The sequence below is a fragment of the Ammodytes marinus genome (assembly GCF_949987685.1).
Source record: "Ammodytes marinus genome assembly, chromosome: 11".
In the NCBI taxonomy this organism is placed as follows: domain Eukaryota; kingdom Metazoa; phylum Chordata; class Actinopteri; order Uranoscopiformes; family Ammodytidae; genus Ammodytes; species Ammodytes marinus.
In genome coordinates, this window is record NC_137215.1 from 5,694,746 (window position 1) to 5,705,664 (window position 10,919).

A 10,919-nucleotide genomic window follows, 5' to 3' on the forward strand; every position below is an offset into this window, starting at 1 on the left:
CCTCTTGCACGGCTCCAGGGACGCACAGAGGCGGAGGAGGGAAAAGGTGCAGCGTAGCAGGCACCAAGCTGCGAATCCACCCCGAGGGAATGTAACGCTTTTTGGGACTGAAATCACCCACAAGACGCCGTGGCCCGTGTGTCTGCGTGGCTTAAAAAGACTTCACATCCTTCCGGGGTTTCTCTATGGAAGCGGAGGGGTTCGTACGGAGGCGTCGCATGACAGCGGAGACGACAGGCAATGATCCCGGGGTTGCTGGAGCCTCTGCCGGGGCTGAAGTTCGATGGCTGGGGGGTCGATTCTGGAGAGTTTCGGAAAGTATCATGGGAAGCATTACACCCCGCGTTGTCGGGGAAACGGAGCTACAGACTGTTGATTTCAAACGCAGTGCACAAGATGCACAAGCGGAAGACATTGAACCGGACTATGAGGGTTTGCCACAGGGAGCCTCCACGAGCACCCACATGTTGGCAGGAGCCGTGGCCGGGATCATGGAGCACTGCGTCATGTTCCCCATCGACTGTGTCAAGGTAGCATAGCCTGGGAGCAAACCAGCTAGCACACAAACTTTGTATGAATGTTGTGGTGCTTTCTCTGTTGTGTTATGTGTATGTTATCCCTATAACGGACGACCAACGTGTGTGGTAGCATAGCTTGCTAGCACGCTTGCTAACCTAAACATGCTGCAGAGCTGACGTTTGGTAGGACAAGGTCAGTCGGCTCGCTCACAACCTATACTCACAACACTACCGGCTAACTTAGCATGCTGCTATAATAAGTGCGGCCAAAATTAGCTTCTTCTGGCTAGGTGTTATGACTAACATTTGGCAGGGTCAAACAACACACAGGAACCCGTTTGTTCAGTTTGAAACTACTAAACCCCATCAAAGCAGTCTGCTGTTAAAGCCTCAGCGGTTATAATGTTACGTAACTAATGTTTACAGGATATGCTAAAGTTAATTGGAGACCACAAGTTAGCTTAGTTTGTTGGACCACAGCTACATTCTGTTTACAAAAACAAATAGTTTGTCGAATGTTGTTTGAACCAGTGTTTGGGGAAAGCTACTTTTTCAGCATAGCTTTCGAAACCTTACCAATGTCTTCACACTGGCAGAAGTTTAACTAGATTGGTAGAAAACATTAGTTCAAACTACTTTGTAGAAAATGGCCAAATTGACAATATACATGTGATATGAGATTAGAACAAAATATAACCCAAACAAGTCACATGCTAGCATAAAATGCCACTGTGTTTTTTTTTATAGAAACAAATGTAGTTAAACAACTAGTTTAACTATATTAATTACATGTAGTTCACTACTCCCTTACACATTTAGTAACTTGCGTGTCTGCCACTATTATTATAAGATGCATACAAATGAATTACACTTCAGTTTTGCGAGTTTTCATCCCAGTTCACAGAGGAACATCTGTTGCTATTTCCCGAACACACAGTCAGTTTTGGTTGTAGGTAGTTTGTATACAGTTTCACAGCAGGCCGGCATCCTGCTCCTCAACTACACACACCACAACTAACTGTTTGCAAAAGGTCTTTAGATCACATGTGAGTCATGCAACTTCAGTGGGCCAGTTCTTATCATGTGGGCTTCTTAGTTATGTGATTTTTTTTCCCCCTTTTTGTTTACTTTACACACGGTTAACAAGACGTGACCTTTTGCCCCAAGAGGTCAGCTGCTTATCATAGCCATACCGTTTAAAAAAAAAGTATACATATTTAGCTATTTACAATAAAGTGTTCAGACAATCAGCCATGGCAAATTCAAATAAAATAGTAGTGGCAGACTACAACAAAAAGCAAAAAGTATATAGAATAAAATAAATAAATGGCCAAACAGTAGCGATTGTTGTATCTCTCTCACACACACACACACACACACACACACACACACACGTGTTTAATTAGAGAGATGGGGGCAGTGTTCTATGTCACTTCAGCTGTCCGTGTCAGACTGAAAGGCGGTTTGTATGGCCACGCTTCATCCATGTCTCCTACACCTGCAGTCAGTCTAATTCTGGTAACTCCCCGGACTAGACCAAATGTTTACAGAGCTTTCTCCTGAGTCATGTGCTACTCGGCACTATTTGATCGCTGCGTCTTTTACAAGCAAGCTGCAGGAGATTTAGAGAAGCGTGACTCGGCTAAAATAAGTCTTACTTCCTAACTGCCTGCAAATGAATACAGAAACATTTATATTTTCAGGAAAAACAATATTTTCTTCATTTATTTGGTGGTTTCCCCCCCATAATGAAAGGCTTTTCCTCCTGTACAATGAGCTCCTCGCCTAAGAGACTGTTGTGTAATTATAGTTTTGAATAGACGAGTCATTCGCCTCTGTGTTGTATCCTTAATCCCAGAAATTGCTTTTGGATTTTAAAAAGCGTGTTGCAGTTGTACAGTAGGTCTGGCTGAGTGTATGTTACACAGTGCACATGAATTTTAAATGAAAGGAACCTAAAGGTGCAGTTTAAAGGGAGGGGGATTTGTTTACATTCACAGAGCCTGCAGTTAGTTTACACAACATATCTTCTCTGCAAGTCATTCTTAGTATTGAAATAATTCTATCAGTATTAATCAAACAACACTATTTTGGGTCACCTTGAACAAAACGTAAGACTACTAGAATCTGTTTGCAAAATAACTGTAGGCCCTGCTGCTGAAAACAACAACAGTGAAACTATCACTTTTTGGGAAGCTTTCTAGCTTCAAAGGGTGTCCTAGGGTTCCAATTTTCCTGTGAGGAAAGTTTGTTTATTCAGTTATGAGAATATATACCTTAAAATGCACTTTAAAGTTTACAGTGTTTTCTTCAACCAGAGGTCGCTGTAGTGATAACACACAGAATAAAGGTCATTGCACTCTGGATGTGCAAACATACTATAGATAAACCCACAGGACCCATCACTGGTGCATGCAAAACGTCCGTGCACGCAGTAGTTTTAGAATCTGAACCTAAATGAGACATTATTGAATGAATGTCTGAATGAAGAAGGCAAGGCAAGTCTATTGATATAGCACAATTCAGACACAAGGCCATTCAAAGTGCTTTACAGGGACATAAAAACCATCAAGATTAGACATTAAGAAATTGCATTAACACAAAGAAAACGCATCAAGATTCAAGATTAGACAGCGATGTAGAATGTCTGCAATGAAAATTACTTGACTGACAAGATAGTTATTTTCTATATTTAACCATTTAAACTATTTAACTTTTTTACTCTTTCATAGTTCCAAACTAAGGTAATAATATTTGAAGAAGCCAATATTCAGATTACAGTCGCTTTTTCACTCATACAAATACATTTCCAACAGCATTGCACGGCACCGGCTCTACTCTACTGGCCTTCGGTATGGGGGAGTTTTCAGGAGGTCGTATTCTATTACTAGAAACAACCCGTGATAGTACTGCCTCTGTGCCTCTGTGTCGGCATAGCGACACTGCGAAACAGCCATGACGTCATCTTCCAAATAAATGAAATGCATTATTTCCATTCCAACATAACGGTTTTATTGTTTATAATTTACTGATCACTTAAGCAAAACATATTCATTGCTCACTTTACAACATTTTCTAGTTGGCTTCATCTGATTGGCCAAATATATTGACCTGCAGAGTGTGAACTTGTGGCACATGGAATAGACTTCCATCAGGCAGTATTGGCTATATGTTTTATACCACAAATGTTTATCACAATGATGATTATACGATTTTCGATATATTGTGCTCAATGAGCAGGTCTTAATGGAAGCATATTATCACAGCACTTTTTAGCTGTCTGTCTTTGGGCCTTGCATTCCACAGCTGGAGCATAGAGTGACATGAGGCCATGTTTATGCTTTAGCCCGAGCGCTACATGCTCACACACAGCCGGGCGCAAGATTGTGTCCATTCAGCTGCAAGTTTGGTATCCGGGGATTATGTCGACGCTAGTTCCTTAGAGGTAGCATGCTCACTCACCCAGGAAAACCTCTCAACGTACCAAATAGCAGGCGACTAAAACGCTGATCCAATGCACTTGTTCTTTAAAAGTAATGTGTGTGTGTGTGTGTGTGTGTGTGTGTGTGTGTGTGTGTGTGTGTGTGTGTGTGTGTGTGTGTGTGTGTGTGTGTGTGTGTGTGTGTGTGTGTGTGTGTGTGTGTGTGTGTGTGTGTGTGTGTGTGTGTGTGTGTGTGTGTGTGTGTGTGTGTGTGTGTGTGTGTGTGTGTGTCTTTTGAGGAAGGTGTACTTCAGGGTCAGTGGGAAAAGAGGCTTACAGGAAGTCAGCTTAGGTCCTCGTGTGACCTTGCGGCTTGTAACTCCAAACTTCCTTCCATTCAATAATGCATGTTGTACATCAACACACACCAACACACAATGTCAAAACACCTCATTTCCCCCGTACGTGACCCCATCGTTCACACACCGCAGTCTATTCAGGACTCCTATTGATTGTCGTGATATTTTTTGCCCTATTTGGTGAGACACGTTGTAAATTACATGTTTGCTTCTATTTTTATACGTGGTGCAGCTACAGTTAAGCAAACATTTAAAAAAGCTTCAGATGGCATTTAAATGATGCATTCAGAAGCTTTCATAAAAGACGATGTTTTGCACATCCATGGTGTTGCTGGTGCAGAACAAAAATAAGTATTCAAATAAATGAGGAAGATCAAATTGTGGCCAAAACTTACGTTAAAGTAATTATGATGGCCTGAACCGACCCCCACACAAAGTGGCATATGGTACAATTCATATTTTTGGAAACAGTGTTTTAATCACTTTAATCTTATGAACTTCAGTTAGTACAACTTTAGAACTTGTTGTTTGTCTTTAATAAAGTTTTAATGAATAATTAAAAATATCTAGAATTCCTTATACTGAACTTGACACCTACTTGACACCTATCCCTGTCGAGTGGGTGAGCAGTAGGGCAGACATAGTTGGCTTTGAACTTTTGCTAAATTCCAATTTTTCCTTTTATTTTCCCCCCAGACGCGAATGCAGAGCCTCCAGCCCGACCCGGCGGCGCGCTACAGGAACGTAATGGACGCGCTGCGCCGCATCATGGCGACGGAGGGCGTGTGGCGGCCAATGAGAGGCCTCAATGCCACCGCGGTGGGGGCGGGACCGGCCCACGCACTCTACTTTGCCTGCTATGAGAAACTCAAAAAGACTCTAAGTGATGCCATTCACCCAGGGGCTAACAGTCATTTGGCTAATGGTACCATTAAACAAACAGATACACACACTAACAGTGACACACACAGTACATTTGAAGATCATGCAAGGCTTTTTTTTTTTTTTTTTTTTTTGCAATATATTATCCCTTTTTAAACTACTTTTTTAAAGACATGACTTACACAAACATACAAATAACAAAGGAGAGAACAAGATGTAAGGAAAAAATAAATTGTGATAAACAAAAACAATACAATTTTAAAATTATATTTAAAATAATAGAGAATTGGGCAGGAGCAACATTCATTAAAGAGGTGGTAAAATGGTCGACAGTTGTTTACTGACGAGAAACTCTGAGGTATTTATTCTGCATGGCTATTTAAACTTTAAGATCACCGTAAGATTGGTTTATATGTAGGTCTTTTCCAACTGTAATATCAAGCAACATCAGTGTGATCTCTACGAAGCTGCTGACTCAGCCTAATCCGCACACAGAGCAAACAGGCCTTGACCGGTCCTGAAAACCCCCTGGCAAGCCGTCAAAATGAATAAAGCCTTTTCATAGCTCCAGCTGTGCCAGGGTCAGCCGTTGATCTCTTACTGACTTAACGGACGGTTAAACTTCCTACGAGGAACTTATTCATTTTTATCAAACAGTCAAATTTTTCCTCTGATGATCATAAATTACCTTTTAATAGCAAATTAAGAACATCAGCGCAGACAACGCTATATTTATAAAGTTATCATTAACACCTTCGCACGGGTACGATTTCCCAGGAACTTTAGGATTTACGGCAGGCAGACCGGGACATCCTGTGTTTCTGGATGGCAACTTAATCAAAGTTTTATCTTGCATAGTCACATATAAATACATCACCTCGTCGCAACAGATCTGTGGCCTCTCTTTCACTCCCTTCTTAAACTAATGCAATGTTAAAACACTACCGCTTTTGTCCAAAGGTGCCGCTATAATCAACAAACTGAAAGTTCCTCTTAGCTACTTTAAACCATCTCTTAATATCAGCTAAAAGAAAACAAGATCCTACCAAAGATAACATTTAAAAACCTTGCTCTGAATGTCAACCTATTCCTCATTCCGTGTTCTCCCTATTCTCTCTCTCTTTCTCTCTCTCTTTCTCTTTCTTCCTTGTTTTCCAGTTTAGTGGGAGACCGGGTAAGTCCTCTTTCTCCCATCTCATCCGCTCTCTCTTCTCTGTTGGTCCTGTCTTTTCAAGCTCATGGGTTCAGTTTAAAGGTGTAGTCAGTGATTCTGTAGAATGCTTGTTGTCAACTTCACTTTTCTTCAAAATCAGTAAATATCTCCTCTCGTTACGCTACCATTCACAGAGCCTAGGCTGTGTATTAAAACTGGATTTTTTTTTCAGCACACATACACTACGTACAGGTAACAGATTGTGAGGAGATATTCATTGATTTTGACAAAGTGATTTTGGCACCAAGCATTCTCCAGAATCACTTACTCCACCGGCTCTCAAAGGAGCAATGATCTGCCTTATCCAGCAGGTGTCTCTCTTTGCTCAGGTTCCGTCCCTCCCGTATCTGTTCAGCTGTGAACTTTAGTTTAAACCTATAAAAATGGCTGATTTCCACAATAATCGCATAATAATATATTACATTTATAAAGAGCTTTTCTTGAAACTCAAAGTCGCTTATCTTGAGCATGACATCTTGTAGGAATAAGGCAGAGAAGGCAGTGACATGATCAAAAGAGTCCCAACTATCCCCAGTGAAACAGCATTGTCCCATCTCATTCTATGCCTCTTGCCCGGAGTATTTTCTATCCGTATGTATTCATGATTATGTCAATGTGTAGTCATCTCTGAGGTGTGTTTTGTTTCAGGAACCGCTGGGTGTGTGGCAACACTGCTTCACGACGCTGCCATGAACCCATCTGAAGGTGAGTGACGAGTTAACAGTGCAATACCATTTGTCTATGGCCACAGAATTAGTATGACTATTAAAGAAAATTCTTAAAACTTATGCTAATTCTTGAAACCACATTAAATTAAACTTCTTTATTCTCGAAGTGCATAATGAAAAAAAAATAAAAATAAAATTCCGTGGCACTAATACTTTTTGGTTAGCGTGATTATTATTAAGAAATAAATTCTCAAACCAAGACTTTTTCACGCCAGACATTTCATTGATGTTAATGTAAGACACGTGCAGGTGCTACTTTCGGACCAATCCACTTCACACACTGGCCTTCACCCCACGGTCTCACACAGACGTTCACAGCTGCCTCTAGTCCACCTGCCCAAACATGTCAGTAGAAGGACACTGGGAAGAGAACTCGTTTGCAGCTGTTAGATCGGTTGGTTTTGAAAATGCTTGATATTAAATTGTGTTTTCAAGGTTTGAACACATGGGAACATTTTTGATTTTTTCATATTGACCAGACCGAATAATCAACTAAGTACTGACTAGTTTAAACCATATTTTTCAATACCTTCATGCTGCTAACTTGGCCATATTATTGACAATTATAATACTTTCTTTTAAACTAAATTGGGATCACGTCACAGACTCTTTTTGATTGATTATGTGAAATTTATATTTTTTTTAACAATGATTCTGATTTAAAAAAATAATAATAATAATAATTATCTGCATATTAAAATGTTCTTATTGAGACTAAGACATTTTCTCCTTTTCTTCTCCTCCATCTTTGTCCCATCCTTACCAACCCCTGGACTTATTTGGGCTTTTTTCCTCCCATCCACACACAACCGCTGTAGTTGTGAAGCAGCGTATGCAGATGTATAACTCGCCCTACCGCGGCGTGTTGGACTGTGTTCGCGCCGTGTGGCAGACAGAGGGCGCCGCCGCCTTCTACCGCAGCTACACCACCCAGCTGACCATGAACATCCCCTTCCAGGCGCTGCACTTCATGACCTACGAGTACCTCCAGGAGCAGCTCAACCCACACAGACAATACAACCCCTCCTCCCACATGCTATCTGGGGCTTTGGCCGGGGCCATCGCCGCCGCATCCACCACACCTCTGGATGTCTGCAAAACCCTGCTCAACACCCAGGAGTCCCTAGCCTTAGGAGGTACCCAAGGCAAAGGAGCCCACGGACGCATTTCAGGCCTAGCCCACGCCTTCCGGACAGTTTACAGGCTGGGCGGCCTGCCGGGCTTCTTCAAGGGAGTCCAGGCCAGGGTCATTTACCAGATGCCCTCCACTGCCATCAGCTGGTCCGTCTACGAGTTCTTCAAGTACGGCCTCACCAAGCACCAGCTGGAGAAGAGGAGAGCGCAGCACATGGAGGTCTAGATTGTAGATGTATATCTCCCTCTGTTTAGATTAAAGGTGCAGTGTGTAATATTGGAATATTTAGTGGTGAAAATTCTAGATTGGGAGGGCCCTTTCGAATAATTACAGAAGCTACGGTGGCCTGCAAGGACATGAAGCTATTGAGTAAAGATGGCATCGTCCACCACTGCCTCAAGTCTCTCCACAATATCAAGTGATGAGGAGAAGATGTATTTTAGTTATTTATTCTAAAGTACTTCCAAAAAGTTTCCCCGGGACGCCCTCTATAAAAACGCATATGGCCGTTAAGTTTGTCCATTCTGTGCTACTGTAGAAACATGGCAGCCTCCGTGTAGGGTGACCCGCTCCTATCTAGATATAAAAGGCTCATTCTACGGAAATAAATGATACGATACATTTTATTTTCAAGTGATTTATACATTAATTAAAACAGACTTATAAATATTATATTCTACCGAAGTCTGTCTGGGAAAATACCAATAAATTCTACACACTGCACCTTTAAATCTCCTCTAACATTTCTCTAATGAAGTCAATTACGCACATAGAAAGCTGATTGAAATCCACCGCTGTTGTCCCATCGCATTTCAGACTGTAGCAGACAAGAAAGACATCTTCAACGACAGTTTTGTCTAGATCATATTCCTGCTGAGCTATTTCACAACTAGGTGTGGTTTCAGTTATGGTGTCTCTCCCGTTACTAGGAGAAAACCATTTACACAGTATTGTAGTGAATTAGTAAATCTGGAATTTTTTTGTTTAATTTTTTTTTTTTTTTCAGTCATTTTAGTGACCCCACTACATCTGCCCAAACTGAGAATTAATGTCAAGAAACGCACAAGTTTTTGAGTCAGATAAGTAGTCAACAGAGGGCAGCAGTGTAAGTCTGGGATAGTTCCATACGCTTTGCATGTCCTAGGATGGCCCAGATTTATATTTTCCTCCCATGATCCAAACCTTTGAGTTTGATGATTATAACTGACTCCCGATTCCAAACCCCTTTCCTGGTTGATGAATAAACCTTAAAGTAAGTAAAAAAAGACCATGATATTTTGGTGTCTAATTTGGGCCACACACAGGCATTCTGTCCCTGATGATCATAGAAAATAGTGTATTCATTTGATCCAATTTAAACTTTGTACTTATTCACTCTAGCTTGAGTTAAGACACCTTCAATTCTTGGCATGGATCAGTCACTACCCAGATATGTTTTTGTAACAATTCGATGGAACCCTTCCAAAATGTTAAGTGCAAAAGTTGATACCAGCTTTCGATATCTTGAACTGTATTATTTTAAATGTAGCTAAATAATTTTCGATTTTTTTTTTTACCGATTTAAAAAGAAAAAAATAACAGATCAGATTTGGGGTTTCCCTTTTGATTTTCTTTTGGCATTTAAAGTTAGGAATATGTTCATTTGTTAGATACCTTTCTCAAATGTCACATTTTAAGGTTGTTCCCTATGACTTCCCCTAGTCTAGTCGGATATAAATTCCATGTGTTGTCACTGACCAATCTGAAGTGTTTAATTTATTTTTACTAATTTGGATTTCTTAAAAGTCATTTTATTTCAAACACATGAATTACTGAACAAGTTCACTAGTCCCCCCCACCCCTCATTAAGTGTGTTACCGTACCAACCTTTGGAATCATCCAAATACTCACCATCAAATGCCTTGTGTGTGTGTGTTTGGCGGAGCAGACCAGGGCAGCATTAAGACGACCATTTCTGTGCATTAACTTTAGCTATCAGCCTGTTTTCCCCTTGGCAACTACTGAGTTTAAATATCTTTGCTTGACAGTGAAAGGTTGTGTACAATATTCTGTGCCCACAAGGGGGAATTAACTTCGAATTTAAAGAATTGTTATCCTGCAAGATATGTCACTGTACCCCCCCCCCCCCCCCCCCCTATTGAGTAACACGAAGCTGTCATTCTTATTGACTGATGTCTGATTGTTTCCGACACTGAATTGCACTCGTTGAATAAAGTTTGGGCAGCGGGGCTCTCCTCTCACTGCTCATAAATGATGGGAGCCATCTTTTGATTTCTTTAAATGTGTCAGAAGTGTCTATTAGCTACTGTCTGTGAATATGACTTAAAGATGGAGTCAGTGATTCTGTAGAACGCTTGTCAAAATCAGTGATTATCTCCTCACGATCCCCTACCTGTCAGTAGAGTAAACTGAAAAAAATATCTGGTGTTAATACACAGCATAGGCTCTGTAAACTGGTATTTAAACAAAGGAGCCCACCGTAGCTATGCAACATGCCCGTGTACAGAGCCTAGACTGTGTATTAACACTTTTTTTTCCCAGCGCACACACAGTACGGACAGGTAGCAGATCATGAGGAGATATTCACTGATTTTGACCACAAGCATTCTCTAGAATCACTAACTCCACCTTTAAAAGAAGGAGCTTGCCTCTTTCATATTTCC

The 10,919-nt window shown here is 41.0% G+C and overlaps 1 protein-coding gene across 1 annotated transcript; it reads left to right on the forward strand.

Annotated features, from left to right (window-relative positions):
* slc25a28 (solute carrier family 25 member 28) lies at window positions 1-10,479 on the forward strand. The gene is made up of 4 exons (XM_080036696.1): window positions 1-530; window positions 4,995-5,223; window positions 7,042-7,098; window positions 7,940-10,479. Exons 1-4 carry the CDS (start codon window positions 186-188, stop codon window positions 8,479-8,481), a joined length of 1,173 nt encoding a protein of 390 aa, XP_079892822.1. The 5' UTR covers window positions 1-185; the 3' UTR covers window positions 8,482-10,479.
* The last annotated feature ends 440 nt before the right edge of the window (window positions 10,480-10,919 follow it).

Bases quoted from the DNA above. Each gene is read 5' to 3' on its own strand.
- slc25a28 (XM_080036696.1), top strand. From the start codon at position 186: ATGGAAGCGGAGGGGTTCGTACGGAGGCGTCGCATGACAGCGGAGACG. The intron at 531-4,994 runs GTAGCATAGCCT...TTTTCCCCCCAG, and splicing joins TCCCCATCGACTGTGTCAAG to ACGCGAATGCAGAGCCTCCA. The intron at 5,224-7,041 runs GTACCATTAAAC...GTTTTGTTTCAG, and splicing joins TAACAGTCATTTGGCTAATG to GAACCGCTGGGTGTGTGGCA.